Consider the following 19,253-nt stretch of genomic DNA (forward strand, 5'->3'; position numbering starts at 1 on the left):
GGCTGATATGGGATTGGTGACAGCAGTTGCAAAGGTAGCCCAGAATACGTGACATTATTGTTGGTGATTGCGTTACGAATTCAGTTGTTTCAAGACAATGTATTAGAATGCTTCAAAAATTGCTCTAAACGCTACGTGCAAAAAGAGAAAATAGGAAAAACGTGTTAGCCACTATATTTAAATTCTGTTCCACATGGGGCATTTAGAGCAATCTTCGAAGTATTGTCATGCATAATTTGTCTTAAACGACTGAAATTAATAAAACAGCTGGGCTGCCTATTGCAGTCACATGGGGAAGCATAAACATTTTCACGCGATATATCAGCCAACCAGAATTTCCAAAAGATAATTTATTAAACGAAAACGGCAACCGTGAGTGAAGTAATTGATACAAAACTGTGAAAAGCTACTTACTTGACACCAACAATGGTTTTACTTTATATGAATCCCTATGGTTTTGACCACCCAGTTTACATCATATTCTTCATATATTAGAATTTACGTCATAAAATTGTACTGAATTTTGACCAATAATTTATGATATTGACACTGAAATTATACACAATTGGAGTTAAGGGTACAAAATAATAAGACTTGAAAATTATAAATACTCATGGAAAAAAATTTACTCCCAAAGAATATGCCTCACACATAGCAACAAAGCCGTCTTAGAGGGTGTTTCACTGAACACTAAGACTGTGAGGCAAACATGTCTATTGATCCACAGATGTTGTGAGAAAGAACTCTGTTTAATTGAATTAGCATTATAAATATAGAGAAATATGTCGAGAAGAATGATTATAAAGCACCAAAACTATAATTAAGCACACTAAGTTCTTAGATCATTTGCTAAGAGCCATCTACTGGTTTATGCTGATAGCTGAGATCAATGTCAAGATCACGTGGCAGAAAAATTTACTGCAAATTAAGTGAGTGATCATTTTTGTGATCACTTTTCAACAAAATATAATTTTGTGTTCAGTAGAAGACCAATTGTAGCTGACTGCAAGAAAAAATATTGTTTAGGTAAAAGTTTGGTGTGTTTCATTGGTCTAATCCACATGAACAGCAAATCCCACATGCACATTTTTTCCATTATGTTGTTCCATAAAAAATATCCATACCCTCCCATGGAAGAGTTATTGGTTTGATTCCCCCCCTCTTCCCCCTGTAATCCCCCAATCCCACTGTTAATTTCAGTTTTGGTTCATACTTTCATTTAAAAATGGCTTTTGAAACTCCCCTTCCCCTTGGAATTTCCACGAACCCTCTTTGGGGTGGGGAATTTTCTAGACACATTACAGAGTTATAAAATAGTATATCTTGAATAGGACAAATATCCTGTGATAATTGTACAGATGAAGCATCTCGTGTGACAAGTTTTGACGAATGGAGCACAAGGAAAATTTGTGATTCTAACACCAGTCACTGCATTACTGAATTTTCAAACTGCAAAAAACAAGCAAAGGCAGTGTAGCTAATAATATTCTACATTACAATGGAACCCTGCCTTATGTTCACCCCGTTAATACAGTCACCTTGTTATTACAGCCACTTTATTCTGGCCCTCACAAAAGCACAGTCAGTCATTTCTTGTTTAAAGTACCTCTTTGGTACAGCCAACCTCTAAATACGGCCAGATTTTTGTAGCCCGTTGGTGACCGGATCAATGGTGTTTCACTGTAACTATCGCTGACAAATCTGACAATGCTAAGAACTGTGATTACAGAAATGTTTGACTTTAACACAAAGTAATGGAAAATGTAGGTACAAGCACAACAATTATTTGTTACAGCCAGATTTGTTTCCTAATTCTTCAATGACTAGCAAAATCTGGGAAGAACAAACCACTGCAAAAAGTTATTAAATTGAGTGTGGTCTTGAGAGTTTGTGAGACAGAGACAAATAACTTTACTGTGAACCTGAGACTCTCTTAAGCTTGGGAAATAAATTAACACTGAAATTTACATTCTGTGTATTAATAAAGATTTTGTAGTAAATGGTGTCACAAAAACGTTTAGATGCAGAGACTCATGAAATTTCACTCAATTTTACCACAAGACACATTGTTTAGAAGGCCTTTTACCACCGCTGGGGTTGGTCAGCCATGTTGATTTCTCCAGACTTGCAGATAATCCTTTAGTTTTGAATTTAATGCCCTCCTTTGTCATTTGCTTTCATCCTGGTAGTACCGTTGCTTTAAAGTCCTATACTTCCGTAACATGTACAAAGCTTCTACTTCTTTGATGACATATTCTCCCCTGGCTATCAACATTTTGATCTTCTCAGGATCTGTTTCGTTTCTGTGTTTCATGAAAGCATTTTTAAGTTTGGATTTGAAGTATTGTTCTCCGGCTGGATAATCTTTTCCAAGATACAGTAACTATGGAGGAAAGAAAAAATTCCAATCAGACTTGTAGCCATACAAACAATTACAGTACTCAATCCTTTGCTATGATGTGCCTGGATATATTGAACAAAAGAGAGATGTCTCTCTTTATCAGGCTTGAACATTTTGAGAACAAACAAGACTTTAAGTGAGTATTCTGTTCTAAACTTTATTAATAGTTATCACTGAATGGTCAACACTGACATTATAATATTATTAAGAGCTATAAAGATGCAACAAGTTTTCAGACTGACCTGTTTGTACAGATGTTTAACAGCAAATCTTAAGTTGCTGGAACTGGACATTTTTGTCTTCAATACATCAAGGCTGAAATCAGAGAGATCTTTGAGGGTACAAAGTGAAACTAAAAACTAAAACCTATACCCTGGAAACTGGATATGGACTGGTACTTTCTTGGATGAATGATAAAACGGGTGGTGAATGGTAAATGCAAGATTTTGCAAAAAGGCAAGACCCAGGGGGTGGGGGTGGGGACTCCCATATAAAAAGGACGGGGGGGGGGGGGCTGATTTTTTTTTTTAGGGGGTAAAAAAATTATGCAGTTTTGGTACCTTTTAGGGTGTTCAACCTCAGAAAGTCTGCAGCAGGGGCTTTTGCAATAACTTTTAGGGTAATAAGCCAAAACAATATGAAAGGAGATGTGTTATGATAGAATTTGTACCTCTTAGGGGAGAAAAAAACCAGGATCTTGGTCTTAGGGGTTCTTTCCAAAATTTCCGATGAGCTCACCTGTCCTTTTCATGTGGGAGTACCTCAGGGGGGGGGGGGGGGGGAGGTGGGGCGGGACTAGCGTTATTCTTTGTGAGAAAAGACATTTTGACTTTTCAAATTGGAGACTGAGACCACAAAGTGTTTGAGTGCAAGCGTAAAACATTCAGATTCTAAGATGCCCTCGTCATTTACAAGACTTTCTTAGCCTTACAAAAAATCAAGACTCCGAGAATGCTTTATGAAAAAAATCAATACTGCGAGATGCACATGGCCGCCAAAAGTTGTGAGACCCATGAAATTCAACGAGAATTTTCTAAGACCCATGGTTTTTGAAGGACCATTCGCCACCCATTTAATAACTATTCTACCTCCTATAAATTGACTTTATTGTAAGCTCCGAGGTGTGAGATGCTGAACCACCTCATGTCAACCTCTTTAGTCCTGGTGGTGCATCTGTTCACTTTTCTGTTTGCTACAAGATATTGCATATAGTGTGCCCAATTGATTTCGAGTGATAAGAGGCTCCTCAACTTGAAAGTCTCAGTACAAAATACATCTAAACAATGTGATAATTGTTGGAAACACTATAACAAGAGTCAAATAAAGGCACTGTTTTGGAGGGCGCACCCGTTGAACTCTAGAGGGGGGTCACCCATGGTGGCTTAATATATATCTGCTCACGTATTTTGTATGCACTAAAAGTATACGAAATTAAACAAACCTTTGAAAAGGATGCTTTTGTTTTCTGCAAAATTTTAAATATCGATCGTTTAAATGACTCAGAGGTTTAAGTGTTCATGTGTTTAGCTTTTAGAGCGGTTTTCAATTGAGTGTCGTAATACCTAAACCAAACCAATTACATACCAATTAGACTACTCAGCCAATCTCAAACCGTAGTAAAACCAAAACCAAAACCAAAGTAATTGTCTACTGACTTTCGACACTCAAATGAAAACCGCTCTAAAACAGATGAAACGGAACAAAGTGAATCGTTACATAACACTACCGACAAACACGTTTGCGATAATAATATACTGTTTACAGTGTACTCACCTCTAGAATGATAAAGCCCAGATGAATGTACTTTGAAAAGGCCAATTTTTTTTAGCATGGAAGAGAAGCTATCTTAAAAGTCAGCATTCATTTCTTACACCGCCGACTCGACTGAAAGACAAAATGGCCGACGATAGTACGTGATTCCAGTCTAGTCTTCCGCGGCCAAATCTCAATCGGTCACGTATCAACGTGCGTGACCAACTGGTGCGTGACAATACCAGCCCCGAGGTATGGGAGGATGGGGGTGGGCGTGCAGTTGGCATGAACCACTACTGTTGGTCTGGGAACATGAAACCAAATTTTCATGCCTGAGTCTTATATTGTCTTTACCACAGCCTAGATACATTTATCACGCCGGTGACTGCTTATGGTGAGCCTGCTGGGTAAGAAGTGGTGGGGGTAGCGGTGGGGGCAGGGGATCTGACTGCAGTCTTATAAGTACCAATGGTATGTTAAAATCTAGCCAATTGAAATATTAAGTAGTTTTATTAACATTTGTATTGCATGTGCCGTCTGTATTGAAAGCCATGGCTGAGTTACTACATCAATAATTCACACAAAACTTAAACTTTACATGCTACTGTATTCTTGTTTGACATGACAATTGGGACATGGTTCCATTGTGAAGCTTTATATCTACAAAACATCTTATCCTTAGACAGCCATTTTCATTTTAATTGTAGGGTGTGGCTTGTATCCAATGATCTCAAAATCCTCAAACTTGAAGCTATCAATATCTGGAACATCACGCTTTATCTTCAGGGTTGGAAATGGGAGTGGCTCTCTTTTAAGCTGTGAACACAATAAAGATACGAAAAAAAAAAGAGGTCAAATTCTGTTTGGTAGTGACAGTGTTTGGTGCTGATCTGTGGGACGTATACCAGTAAGCAAAGATTGGATAGATAAAAAGATCAGACTGTTATTAAATTGAACTGGATAAGCTCCTGTTACAATTTTAGGAGAAATGGGATATCTACTTGTTACCTATAGCAGCACATACAACAATTTAATTATAGAAGGAACAATTTACACTGTAAAGGAGATGGTATAGATCAGCTCTTCAAAGTCTCTGGACCAAAGTTAAAACTCATTCAATTCTCTTAAAATTTCCTCACCTGGAGTTTCAAGGCGTCAATGTGATTTAAATAAACATGTGCATCTCCCAGTGTATGAACAAAGTCACCAGGCTGGAAAGAAACAACCAAAAAAACTTGGTCTACAGACATCTAGTTGCACATTTAAGCTATTTTTCAAGGAGAAACAGAACAAGACCTCACCTTTAACCCACACACATGTGCTATCATGAAAGTCAGAAGAGAATAACTGGCAATGTTAAAGGGTACTCCCAGGCCCTGAGGAATAAATTGAAAAATACAATGATTAAATCCACATCACTTTAAACGTAGTTTGAATTATCTTAAAGTTAGATCAAACATGTACTACATCTCTAGTTCATGATTTCCAACTTGCCTTTAATCAATCAATCAATCAATCAATCAATCAATCAATCAATCAATCAATCAATCAATCAATCAATCAATCAATCAATCAGACAGTCTCCTGGGTTAGTCAGCCAATCAGTGAGTGACTGAGTGACTGAGTGAGTCAGTTCAGTCAGCCATGGTGAGTCAATCAGTTGGTTGGTTGATTAGACAGTAGATGAACCAGATCATCTGTACTAATGAATATTATCGACTGATACCCTTGATTGATAACCTCCATTGACCCTCGATTGACCCTCCATTGATACTCGATCGACACCTTGGTTGACCCTCGATCCACAGTAGCTTGAGAGTTGACTAATTTTCGATCCATGCATGAGTTGGTCAACACTCAGGAGAACTACTGAATGACTGTTGATCGAGTGTCGATTGAGTGTCAGTCTATAATGCTGATCAAGTGTTGACCGGGTATTGACTGGGTATTGATAGGAATGTCGATTGAGGTGTCTATTGAGTGCTAATTGCGGGTCAATCCAAGGTATCGATGAACACTCAACCGCAGATGTCTTTAGTACACATGATCCCATCAACCAATGGTCAATTGATCAAGTAGGTTAGGTATTAGGTTAAGAAGCACACAAAACTAATAACTCGTTTATTTTTACATACCACGTCCCCAGATCTTTGATAGAGCTGACAAGAAAGCTCTCCATTGATGACATAAAACTGAACAAATGAGTGGCATGGAGGAAGAGCCATGGAAGGCAAGTCTGTCAGGAAGAATTGACAAGACTGACATGGGATGTGAGGATAGTATTGCCAGTGGCAGTTACTCAGAGTAATCTTAAGATTATTTAAGGATTTATTTTGTAATTTATTATTATACCATTCCAATAGACTTTCATGATCTTTATTTAACCATAGTTATATTCGATGTTCAAATGTCGCATAAGGGAGGCAAATGAGAGCCGCTTGAGACAACTAAGACAATAGCTACAAATTAGCTAACATCTACGACACTATTCACGCCCTCTCAATGAACATTGAACATAACATTTTTATTGTGGCTAATGAAGTTCGGTTGAGCTGAACAAAATATCTGAATTTATTACGCTCCAGTTACAGGGAATTATTTGATATTTGAATCACGATTCCAGAGCAAGAAAATAATATTTTTCATTTTGATTGCATAGTTATATTGCTCATCGTTAAAAGTCTAGTGAAAATTGTTTAAAATAATTATCAGTACCTAGCATAATAGGAATGCAAAACAATGTCCCCAACCAGGGCTTGAACCCAGACTGCTTGATCTGAAGTCAAGCGTGCTAACCATGAGGCCATCGCGCCTCCACGTCCGTCTTGGTTGGGTCACTGAAATCAGTTGATTGTAAAGGGCTTGGGAGAAAGCCTTAAGAATAGGCAAGGTGGAGAGAGGTATTGAGATTGGTAGCCAGGACAGACCCTGGCCTCTTGATCTGTAGTCTAGTGCACTAACAGTTTGGCCTCTAGACGATACTAGGTGACGATTCAAATAAGATAACATTATTACCAACAGGGTTCCAAGCAGACATGATGATTCGCCTGTCATCAGGATTATTTTTGATCTTGTCAATCACACATGCTAACTGATCCACTCCTTGACCTTCATAGTTTGTGTGCATGTTGATGTATTTAGCGCCAAAGTGACGCCACTGAAATCCATACACTGGGCCAAGATCTCCCTCCTCTCTGTGTTGCAAACCTTAAATTAAAAAAAATGGATCCACTATAAGCAAGCTTTCATGTGAAATATAATTTATTAGAAGTTAAATTTGATATTGGTTAACTACAATGTCAGTTAAAAATAGACAAGCAACCAGAGTTAAGCATATTAAAACAATTAAAATGTTCTCTGGTTGAAAAATTTAGGTTAGAATAGGCCTTTGGCAGAGGATAAAACTCGCGCAGGGAAATATGATTATTGTAACCTCATCATTTTTGAAAAGCTTCATTTTCAAATGTTTTTTATCCACAGGAAAACGAAAAGCCGGCGTTTTCAAATTCCTATTGTTTGAAGAGCATTTTCGAAAACCTCTGTTTTCGTGATGGATTAGTGTGGACGGTAGGCCTAACGGAAGAAATATTTTGATTGTTTTAATGTCAGTATCAGAAAACAGGAGAAATTACCTTGCTTATCAAGAAAATCTCGTGAACCATTAGCATCCCAGATATGAACTCCCTTATTACTCAACTCTTTTGCATTAGTACAACCCCTCACAAACCACAGCAGCTCCTCGGCTACGCCACGCCAAAACACACGCTTTGTTGTAAGGAGAGGAAAGTTGTTGTTGCGCAGGCTAAATCTCATTTGAGCACCAAAGATGGAGATTGTTCCTGTACCTAGAAATAAAAATAATTAACCCTAATCAATGATTTCCATTTATTTTTCTTCAAAATCGAGCCTTTAGAAAAGGAAATAAATAATCCTCAACACCATAACATTATGTTAAAGCATAAAATCAAGCCAGTATATTAAAACCTAATGATTTATTATTAATCCGTTTAAGAACAAGCCTCAACCCCCCATAACAAATAAGCCCTCTTAAAAATGAAAAAAGCTTTTGGAACAGAGTTAATTGTATTGTATTGTTGGTATCCCTCTTTCTTGGGATACAATGGAACTCTGAGCTATGATTCAGTTTGTGGTTGAGTTGCAGTGCCTGCTGCGACTGTATAGGTCAAATCTAGGTCGGCAGGCTCTGTTGCAGTTGTCGCAGGTGCCTGGCTGAGGACATGGAATCTGCCCTCTGCTATCTGTGTTCTCTCCTCTGGATGTATGCCTTTATGGTTCCTCTCCAATCACCGCGTAGTCTTCAGCCACTGCCACCCAGCCTGCTGGATTGATGTTCCCTGCCCTGATGTGTCATTTGTAGACATCCTTGTAGATTTAATATCAAAGTCAGAATCTACATTAATTAAAATTAAGATCTATTAACGAAATTGAAAGGTATATGATTTCCTTAATGAGTTGTCAACATTTGCAGATACATTAAGACAATGTCTGTACCATATTGTTTATTCTCATAACCTGTCTGCTGGAATTGTATTTATATTGTTAAAAGAAATTAGATCCGGATCACTCCTGCTATTTAATCTCTGAGAAAAAACGTGTTTGACAATTTACCCGTTCTGTCCTCTTTTCTTCTGCCATTGTCAAGGATGTTTTGAATCAACTTCAAGTATTGCAGTTCATCATGATTGCTTGCTTTTGTTGTTCCTTCTTTACTTACCAGCGAGCAGGTTTCAGAATTATTACTTTGCATATTATCTACGGACAACATCTTTATTGGTGTAACAAATTACTATCTCCTGCAAATGAGTTGGCATATTAATTAGAGTATGTCAAATCAGATGGAGGCATTTATTCTTCCAGAGCTTATTATTTATCATTATTATATGGCTGTGCCTCACAAGGACTGGGAACTACCAAATTCACGAATTTGATTGGCTGAAATTGATATTGACTGTGGTCTAGATTTTCCCATCTAGACCGGCATCTTGACCGATTACATTTTGCTGTGAAAAAGTTGCAAACAAAATACAAAAATTTTGACTATTTTCTCCCAAAATAGTATTGCCAGAAAATATTCATATTATGAATGTGCCAAGCCTGATGAGGAAAAAAAAGTAAACAGGACGAGCAAACTTTGGCAGAATTAAGTTCAGTTCATCGCCATTCGCAAGCAAAATGTCAGCTAGTACAAACCAGTTACATTAAACGAATTAATTTTTTTCTTATTTGCCATATAATAAACATCTTTTTAACTGAGCTTAGTCGGTCTGTATGAGAGAATCTTGGCCTCAGTCGTGTGTACAGACCTCACTGCGTTCGGTCTGTACTCCCGACCTCAGTCAAGATTCTCCGATACAGACCTCCTGCTCGGTTGATAAGAGCTAATTATTAATAGTTAATAAATCATAAATTATACCAAGTGTAAGCTTAATTATGCAATGAATTATGACAACACCAGTCAAATCACTTGTACGTACGGACATGGACTGTCTACAAGAAAGCATTGATAAATAAGCGACGATAAACATCTTGCATGAAGATGCATCACAAATTTTTGATCTCAAGTCAATCACGACTGCAAATGTTGGCCTAGTTCTGTCGAGTTCTGGAATTGGGCGCCACGGCCACGAGTGCTTCTAGAACGAACATTCGGAGCGAATTGCCATCATCGATTTGGACGACAAAGTTCACAAACCATAATGAGATATCTCCTTCATGTTACCATACATTTCTAAAGCTCCTTGGTGAGTGTTAAGTAAGAAGAATATTGAGAAATCAGTCTGTTTACCTGACTACGTCGATGCACCACAGGTAGAATTCTACAGAATTGTAATTTGGCGGGATTATAGCTGCTGCCTCGACCTGAAGTCGAGAGAGCTTGAGATACAGGTTGGATGATTCAAGATGGCAGATCCAAATGATATTCGTAAGGAAAGATCTTTCCCGGAGATCCCGGGAGTTCCAAACAGAAATGAGCTTATGAAACCGTTGATTTTTCCAAATAGCCAACGTGGATTCAAAATATTTATTTATGCTGTCACTATAGGTTAGTACAATGAGGGCGAATACGAATTAGTGCTTTTTAGTCAGTAGTTCAGCTGTTCTAGCTGAACTTCCAGCAATATCATCACCCAGCATCACCCCGGCCCCCGATATCAAGCGCAAGATGCGCTTACAAAACGATGCAATCTTCAGCGTAAAAAGGCGTAAGCTTAATCAATACGAAGAGGTGCCAGTCATTTGCTGCAATGGCCTCATTGTACAACATTTTAACTGTTAAGTCTTACAATATTAGGCATCCTTATTGAAGCTTGAAAGTGAGTATTACAAAGAATGTTTAAGGTAGAAATGACATCAACTTGGAAAAAAATCCGAGTTCCAGATGGGATTTGAACCCATGACCCTCCGTGATCTAGCCAGACGCTCTAGCCACTGAGCTACCGGAGACTCTATGGTGAGTAAGGGTGAAATGTGGGTCTTTGACTGGAACTGCATTGCGCTGTCACACAGCCAAATGATGACTAGGTTCATATGAACTCAAATCCCATCTGGAACTCAGGTTTTTTTCCAGGTTTATGTCATTTCTACAATTAATGTTATTAAAGCAAAAGGAAAAAGAACAATGTTTTTAAGTTTTTTTAAGACATGTTTTCAACTGAAACTTCTGTCATTGTCACTTACAAAATTGTGTTAAATCTGGATAATACTAACTCAGGGAGGAGGACTCTTGAAAAGAACGCCTAAGAGGTACCAAGATCCTGTTTTGTGGGTATGGCTTGAAATTTTCTTCTCTAACATAACACATATCTCCTGTCATTTTTTTTGGCTCAATATCCTATAAGGTACCGCAAAAGCTCCCGCTATGGACCTCTTGAGGCTGAGCACCCTAAGAGGTACCAAAACAACCCGTAAAAGGTACGACGAGGATCCCTGTCCTTTTGTATAGAAGTCCCCCCTCCCCAGATACTAACCAGGTACATGAGTCTGACAATGAAAGTGTCACTATTAGAATGGAATAATGCATCAGTCAATTCTAGCAGTGCCTATCCCCATCATTTAATTAATTAAATTTGTAACATTGAATAGTAGGTTTAGCTTACTCTCAAGTTACTATCCATTTGTCCAGGTCTTAAAATGTAGTGTTTGAGGTTTACTAATACTGGTTTTATTTCCAAGCTGCTGGACTTTACTGTATATTCATTCCAGAGTATAAAGGAGACCATTGCTTCATACCAGTAAGTTAATTCTCTGTAATTTGTACTGGTTTCATCCCTCTGTCTCCCACATTTCACAGACATTGAAGAAATTGCTTCTTTTTCTATGGTTGATTGTTTTGTTTTGTTATTTTGTCCCAGAAAATGTTTATAACCCTCCCTTGAAGGTTTTTTTTTTAATATTTTAACCCTCCTGCCCCACTGGAAATTCAACTTTAGTTTCATATTTTCCTTTAAAAACCTTTGGCAACTGTGATAGTGGTTGGAAATATGATCTTAATATGTATGGATTATAATAATTTTAAATCTCTGTTTTCTGCTTAGTTTCAGTTCTCATTCAGAACATATATAACACACTCAAGACAGTGTTCAACCACATTTCAACACACCTCAAAGATTGTCAAACATAGTATCTCGCTATGGCATGCATGGTAGTTTCAACTCTCTTTTCAGTGTTTAAGAAGTGTAGTCAAACATGTTCTTTTGTGTTTGATATATTACTTACAAACCACTTGCATTTTGCAATTTCCAGAGTATTACTATAAGCTCAATCCCTGTTAACCTTTAGTTGGGCTGATGTGTGCAGACTTTTGGTTCTTAGGGTGTGTCAAATGAGGTAGAATTTCTGAAAAATTACCGGAACTGTAAGTTACATCCCTGCTTCACAGCTCTTCTGTTTACTTGTTTAGATTCGTAACTGGGTTCATGAACAGAAAGGAAAGTTACTAAGAATAAGACCTGAGGATGAAGAGTATGTGAAACAGCGGACTGCAGAGCTTGCTGCAAAAGTTGAAATGGGGACAAAACAAACAGTTCAAGATAAAGAAAAGAAAACTGCGAAGTCCTAAGAAATTGTACTGTCCAGCCTTGACATCATGTCATCAGAATGTTCCATCTTGAACAAGTGGTTTTACTGTGATAATGGAATGTGTGATCACCTAGACAGTTTTACAAGCAACTCAGCAATAACAGTCAGATTGTTTATTGTTGAAGGACAACAAAGGTAGACCAGAAATTATTTGAGCCAGGAAAGCCTTAGAAACAATGATAGAAAGATGTAAATAACTTCCAAGCAGCTTTCGACACACGTCTCTGAAATGAAAGAAAAACTTCGTGTCCTGAGCAGGGTTTGAATCAGCATCTCCCCACATACTAGTCAGTGCAAACCAGTATGCAGGGAGATGCAGGTTAAAATCCTGCTCGGAACACCAATTTTTCTTTCATTTCAGAGACATGTGCTAAAAGCCTCTTGTAAGTCATTTAAATCTTTCTATCATTGACAACAAGGGTGTTACGCTATCTGTTGTACTGGCACAGGTTGATTTGAAAATTAATCTAAGATCAGGAGGCCTTATTCTCACGGTGGTGGAAGAGTGGAAAATATGTTGACAAAAATTATGTTAGCTTGAAGAGTCAGGAAATAGACTTTCCTAAGTTTTATATGAAATAGTAAATACAGCAGATTAATTCCTCATTAAATTTACTGAAGTATAGTATTATTTCAGGATTCTTTTGTTAGTTTACGCATCCTCTGGCTCGTCTCCAGATTCTTAAGGAGACCTTTGCTGAAAGTTTTAAAAGATATGTGAACTATTAAAAACCTCATTTTACACGTTTTCATGTTCAACTCCAAGTGAGTATATGAAAGATCATATATCTGAACTGTAGAGAAAGATAAGAAGACATGATTGATAATCACAGTTACATATACAACTTAAGCAGTTGTGAAATTAAACGGGACTCAAACCCATGACCATAACGACCATAACGGTGCATTGCTCTACCAACCGGACTTATTTCATAACTGCATTAAGTTGTGTTTATAACTGCGATGATCAATCATGTCTTCATACTATTTCATATTGTTTATTGCTTTACCGAGAATCAACACAGTTGGAAAGTTGGAATTGGAAGGGAGAAAATTGAATTATAAAACACCAGCCGCAAACAAGTGATTTGTATATTCAAATAATTGTTCCTAATTGAGTTATTTGGAAGTGATAGAGATGTGTGCTATATTGTATTGATAAACAAATTCTAACGATAAGAGTGTTGACTCCATAAACCTCTAGATCTATGTTGCAATACAGTGACTTTTCTTAATCGCCACAAAGAGTTTCATACTCCTGTTGTACTACAAATTACAGAGTTGTAGACTGTGGTACAACAGGGAGTGGGATAGTAACCTGTGGTTGGGGAGGACCCGTCCTAGACCTGAAGAGAGATAGTTTGAGACATCTTTGATTCAGTTCGAATGCATTGATTTGTTAAAAGTCAGATTATTTTTCCAGACTAATTAGAAAAATCTAAAGTCCAGATTGCTTTCCCGACAAGTGTGCGAGGGATTATTATTTCTCATTATTAAACCAGAAATATTCTGAAATAGGGTGTCTTTTTGAAGCTCTAACTTACCCCGAAATTCCGTTCAGGAGAAAGGATTAGAAGAAAAACAATTAAAGGTAGGCTGGCCCCTTAATTTTATACTGGGTACAGGTTTCTTCAAGGAGCGCTAGGATAGACGGTTACAAACCGTTTTAAAGAATTTAAATCCCGGAGCCAACACAACACTCCACCTCGAGCAACTTTATTGTCAAACAAGCAACTACAATATGTCTTTTCACTACTTTTATTGCACTGTTCGAGGTGTCAAGATAGGGGCAGCAATCGGTTTAGTATTGGTTGCTTTAAGCCAGAAGGCCATACACATCTGCGCAAGTTCTACCACCGTTGTCGCTCTCGGTGTAGCCCTTCAAATCTTCTCCGTACCACAGTCGCAGGCCACTTCTAATCATGACCGCCGCCCCCTCCGCGCCACGTTTCTTGGGGACGCAGAACACGAGGACGGGGGACGAGGAGATGTAACCTTCCAGACTGTACCATCCCGTTTTCACGTCGACTTTAGAGGCAGCGGGAGCCAGTATTTTCTCTTGCTTGTCTGCTAGGACAGTTGAGATGACAGCGAGGTTTTTATTATCCGGAGCACAACCCCAGTAGGCAGCAGAGAGACCGCAAAATACGTGAAATAGCCTTAACTTGGATCCTCTGATCGTAGCACGGTAGCGGTGTAACTTCACTAACAATCTCTGACTAAAAGAAGTTGCGCGTCGTCCTATACTGCCTATGCTACGTGAAAAAACTAGGGCGTTGTGAGAAACTTGGCGTCCACAATAAAGACAACTTCCTGGCGGCACAATTTCTAGAACTATTACATACGTGTGAAAATCACGATTATGAAAGCTTTGATTTTGAAATCACGTACTTGGCTTGAATAATAACTGATAATAAATTAGCAGGAAGTTGCAGAGGAAATTGATAAATGATCGGCGTTTCAAAACTAACGGGGGGGAGGGGGTTTGGGGGGCGGAGGGGATATATTATAATGGTAGTCATTGTTCCCAATATGCCATAGTCGTATTCTCGGGATTGGACTGGAACTAGCTTGCAACTGAGGGGAATCTTAACTTTTGAAATGCAAATGGCATTCTTCTCTTTTTTAATGAAATTTCCCGCTTGAGCCTCCATTCCGAGCTAGTTACAATCCAATACTGAGAATACGAATATGGCCAATTGTTACGAGAGTTTTTCTTAGACCAATACCATAATGCATGGCGATGGTCAACAATTGATCGCTAATGATGTAAAAAGAAGTCGGCACTTTGTGCAAAACGTTTCAAGGGAAGATCGATCAGAGAGTAACATCGATCATAACTAGTGGGGGATGAAGTGCAATGTTTAGAAAATCAAGTCATGACAATGAAAATTAAAATATTCAAAAGGGACTACGCGAAGCTAAAACGCCAGTACAAGGGAACAGGAGGGTTTTATTAGCGATTTACATACCACGGCAATCCATTCCTTTGACCAGAGAGGTGTGGTAAAAATTATAATGAATCGACGGCATAGAAATGCGCCGCTCGGAGAACTAGCATATGAAGTACTTAAGAAATAGAAAACATGTACCGTGTTTCTATCGAGTTTTAGAATAAATCTAATAGCGCTCTATCACGAATGCTGTTCTCTGATTGGCTACCCCACTCACTATCTATTCTGTGATAGATAGTGAGTAGCGTAGCAGTGTGCGCTTGTTAGCAAAATGACGGCCGCTTCTTGGCACTTTCGAAGTGTCTGTGAAGAGGATTTAGATAAAGTTTTGAACGACTAGTAGACTTACACTAAAACAATTAGACTATTCGCTCTCGATTTCTATGCGTGATAGAAATCGTGAGCTCATAATCTAATTGCTTAATAGAAACAAGATTTTTAACCAATCAGCGCGCGTATTTTCTTAGCAAAATATCAAACTTTATGATTACAGAACTGTTTTATTCACATATTCTTAATTCGAACAGAGGTTCCCTTCATACAAGAAGTTTCAGGCGTATACAGTTCTTCGTTTTTAGATACAGATGAACTAAAAATGGCTTTACGTGCCCGAAAAGTTTCCGGGGCATTCAAGAAACGCGCCCCAGGCCCAAAAATCTCAACTCTCGGTCTTGAACGCAACGTGCGTGGCAACAGTGTCCGTGGGCGAACTGGATACCATATCTAAAAACAATTTTTAACTTGAGAATAAGGCCTATATGGGGAATTAACACTCCCACCCTTCAATTGTCTCTTAATGTCACACATTTCAGTGAGATGGAATGAATCAGTAATTCATGCTATTTATCTCTTTTACAAACACTTTGAGGGATAATCAAAGGATCAAGTCAACTGCGGTATATGACCCGTAAGAGTCGCGCAACTGGTGAAACTTTATTGAAATACTTAGAGGGCGTACTACAAAGATACAATTTTTGTGTAAGTACTACTTAACTTTTTGTCTGTCGTTGACAGTCACATTGAGGACGGTTACAAATTCTTATGACGAAAATAACATTTTTTAAAAAATTCACTTTATCTTAGAATATTCCTGAGCAACGCTCTTTTTTTAACATTATCAACATAAATCTGTTTTAACTCTCAGTTAAAATTCAACAGAAACACTAAGGTGTAGATGTTATAGGGTGCGTCAAAAAATTATTTCTTTTCTTTCAAACATTCTATCTTTCGTATTAGGAAGACTGCACGCGATAGAATATTTGCATACATTATGTAAGGGCTGATCGAGTGTCTAGAAGCAACCAGGCTGCGCACGAAAATCTGTTTTCCACGAGTTCAAAATGTCCTAGCAATATTTCTTGATTTTACCACAGTTGATGTCAAGTCGTGTCAATGGAAATGAGCAAAACGGGAGGTTCCGTTTTAAAAGTCCCTTTTATGTAACATAACGTTGAAATTTTTAATATTACTTTTGTTATTGTTTTTGTTCGTTTCTTTCAAAGGGCATCTTTACGCTTCAGCATCAATTTTCGCCCAGATCAATCAGCCTTACACCTACAACCGGATACTACGGACTTGTTCAGGACAGGAATGTAATTATAACCACTAGGCTCACATCTTTTCCTAAGGTATCCAGGCCCGCTGCATAGTTCACTGTGAGTCTTGCATTCATAGTGCATGTACATCTTATTACCTTGGTAAACTACTGGTGTCGGCTCTCCTTTCACGCATGGATGGGGCAAAGAGTCAACGTCATACCAGCTTGCCCGCCATGTTGCTGGTTTAACATGTAGACTATCTGCAGCATCTTCGTCTGCATTGCCGTCACGTGGATCTGACAGCGTTTTCCGCGCTGGGTCTGCCGAATATCCGTTCTTTGTCAGAGCAATCTAAGAAATAAACACGATAGAGTAAATTTCAATTTATTTTTGGAGGGGCTGGGGGTAGGGGAGGGGACTTAGTAGAACTAAGAATTTTCTCATGTCGCAGTGAATTTCTATGTTACTTTGTATTCGCGAATGCGCCTTGAATAGAGAGGAAAATGCATGGAAGGGATAACTTTCTTTATCTTGAAATAGTAAATTGAACTTTTGCTTTTAAAGAAGGCTAATATTGTTCTCTTGTATGAAAAAATCGTGAAACCTAGATTATTGATCTATGATTGCAACTCGTTGGAAATAATGGCGTCATTATGCTACGGAGAGCTCAAAAGAAATATTTTGGGCCTGCAATAAATCTTCCAAGTTTTATTGTCATATCTTTGATACTCTAAGATTTACATGGCGATGCACTCACAAGACCCTTCCGATCCCAGAAGGCTAAATAAAGCCCGCTCTAAATAGGCTTGATTTAGTAAAACTGGGCTATGCCTCATTTCTCAAAAACTGTCGGGAAGGTCGAAGTCAAATTGATAAATGCGCTGGTAAGTCATGGCTCTTAACTTGACCAATCACAATCATTTATCCATTCTGCATCTAGCAAATGAATAGTAAATTAACGATACAATTGCTCACCAGTATTGCCAAATACAACGCGAACTTTACCAGCTTCATGTTCTGTCTTCGTAGAAACGTTCTTCCTCTTTCGTCGGCAAAAGAATGTGACCTCGTTTCGACGATAACCAAGGTACTTTTATACTTATTTTAAAGAGTTGTAAAACGGCAGGTTGATAAAATATGAAGTTACTAAGAGTGAAAATAGCTTAAGCATCAATGCTTGCTACAAGGGCTGAAATTATGGTCGTGTCGCGACATGACTTCAATTTCCTTTAAGTGGTCTATTTTAAGAAAATCGATCCTTACCTAGCCTTGAATCCTTCAACTTTATGCCCCTGCATCATCAAAACTCGAGAATTTTAAAAGGATTTGGTAAAGGTGGGCTGAAAATAGCCGGAACCGGGATAATTTCTATGTTTTTGTCTCTTAAATTCGATGATTTTTTCAATGGGATCTCAATTAAAACAAATGCTGAAAGGAGCATTGCGTAGGATTAACACTGTGAAATCGTCATCCTGCGGGAAATAAACCAAGTCGAAAGTGAAGTGTTATGTCTAAAGCTGTCTACTTTTCAAAGAGATCTACTTAACGTTGAATGTAAAAATTAAACATGTGTTAAAAAGCTGTCAAGCTCAGTTCGGGTTTCAAAGGGTAAAGCCGTAAAGCGGGCGGCTGGAATTATCAAAAAAGTAAAGCTTTATTGCTTTTTCTACTTAATTAAAGCTCATCGAAACTAGCTTGGCCTGTGACTTAACTTTGTCTGAAAACAACCAATTCGTTCATTTTCTGAAAAACAAAACCTGGATCTTCTGGGTAAAGAGGGCTTTAAGTATGGCGCAAACAGAGGTTAAAGATTGAAAGCAAATATTCCTGTTTCTGAATCAATAAACACCATTTTCGAACAGAAAGTTGCAGCTTGTTTGCGTCTCACCGCATCTGAAATAAGAATCATACGCTGATATATATAGATACTTCATCGAACCTCCCCGTGGGGCTTTTCAGGAGCAATAACTTTAAAATTTACTATAATGGCTATTAAAAAGCGATCAGTTTACATTAAAATGGTAAAATGTTAATGTAAAATATAATACATTAAAATGTTTGTGATCGGATGTTTAATTGAGGCAGCGATTCCGTGTCCAAATCGATACTGAAATGGTGCAAGTTGCGAGGATTAAACAACTCGACGTTAATTTGAACGCGAATCTGGAACCAGAACATATAAATCAACCAAGGTTCTTTTATACTTATTTTAAAGAGACGTAAAACGACCGGTTGATAAAATATAAAGTTACTAAGAGTGAATGTAGCTCAGTTAAGGATCAAGGCTTGCTACAAGGGCTGAAATTATAGTCATGTCGCGACATGACTGCAATTATCTTCAAGAGGTTACTTGTTAGAAAACCGATCCTTGCCTCACTAGCCTTGAATCCTTCAAGCTTCACTGAAACTTTCAACTGATGCCCCTGCACCATCAGGAACTCGAGGATTCCAAAAGGATTTGGTAAAGGTGGGTTGAAAATAGTAGAAACGCGGACAATTTTTATGTTT

The 19,253-nt window shown here is 38.1% G+C and overlaps 4 protein-coding genes across 5 annotated transcripts; 1 reads left to right on the forward strand and 3 right to left on the reverse strand.

Annotated features, from left to right (window-relative positions):
* Positions 1 to 2,073: 2,073 nt before the first annotated feature.
* On the reverse strand, positions 2,074 to 4,314 carry LOC145489847 (electron transfer flavoprotein regulatory factor 1-like). Of its 2 annotated transcripts, XM_081468906.1 has the most exons (3): positions 4,175 to 4,314; positions 2,644 to 2,716; positions 2,074 to 2,383 (listed from the first exon to the last, which is right to left on the reverse strand). In XM_081468906.1, exons 2-3 carry the CDS (start codon positions 2,692 to 2,694, stop codon positions 2,168 to 2,170), a joined length of 267 nt encoding a protein of 88 aa, XP_081325032.1. In that variant the 5' UTR covers positions 2,695 to 2,716; positions 4,175 to 4,314; the 3' UTR covers positions 2,074 to 2,167. The 2 variants fall into 2 exon arrangements, with proteins under 2 accessions (XP_081325032.1, XP_081325033.1); XM_081468907.1 differs by lacking the exon at positions 4,175 to 4,314 and having other exon boundaries at positions 2,644 to 3,163.
* A 327-nt stretch (positions 4,315 to 4,641) lies between these two features.
* LOC145489842 (thymidylate synthase-like) lies at positions 4,642 to 10,008 on the reverse strand. The gene is made up of 8 exons (XM_081468900.1): positions 9,960 to 10,008; positions 8,783 to 8,967; positions 7,786 to 7,998; positions 7,169 to 7,360; positions 6,289 to 6,389; positions 5,455 to 5,529; positions 5,293 to 5,364; positions 4,642 to 4,969 (listed from the first exon to the last, which is right to left on the reverse strand). Exons 2-8 carry the CDS (start codon positions 8,937 to 8,939, stop codon positions 4,832 to 4,834), a joined length of 948 nt encoding a protein of 315 aa, XP_081325026.1. The 5' UTR covers positions 8,940 to 8,967; positions 9,960 to 10,008; the 3' UTR covers positions 4,642 to 4,831.
* Positions 10,009 to 10,016: 8 nt separating this feature from the next.
* LOC145489845 (uncharacterized) lies at positions 10,017 to 13,117 on the forward strand. The gene is made up of 3 exons (XM_081468904.1): positions 10,017 to 10,217; positions 11,348 to 11,406; positions 12,075 to 13,117. The coding sequence occupies exons 1-3, from the start codon at positions 10,076 to 10,078 to the stop codon at positions 12,231 to 12,233; spliced, it is 360 nt and encodes a 119-aa protein (XP_081325030.1). The 5' UTR covers positions 10,017 to 10,075; the 3' UTR covers positions 12,234 to 13,117.
* A 3,009-nt stretch (positions 13,118 to 16,126) lies between these two features.
* Positions 16,127 to 17,819, reverse strand: LOC145491188 (uncharacterized). Its single transcript, XM_081470339.1, has 2 exons — positions 17,721 to 17,819; positions 16,127 to 17,096 (listed from the first exon to the last, which is right to left on the reverse strand). Exons 1-2 carry the CDS (start codon positions 17,757 to 17,759, stop codon positions 16,746 to 16,748), a joined length of 390 nt encoding a protein of 129 aa, XP_081326465.1. The 5' UTR covers positions 17,760 to 17,819; the 3' UTR covers positions 16,127 to 16,745.
* Positions 17,820 to 19,253: the final 1,434 nt, after the last annotated feature.

The sequence above is a fragment of the Orbicella franksi genome, chromosome 6 (assembly GCF_964199315.1).
Source record: "Orbicella franksi chromosome 6, jaOrbFran1.1, whole genome shotgun sequence".
NCBI classification, from domain to species: domain Eukaryota; kingdom Metazoa; phylum Cnidaria; class Anthozoa; order Scleractinia; family Merulinidae; genus Orbicella; species Orbicella franksi.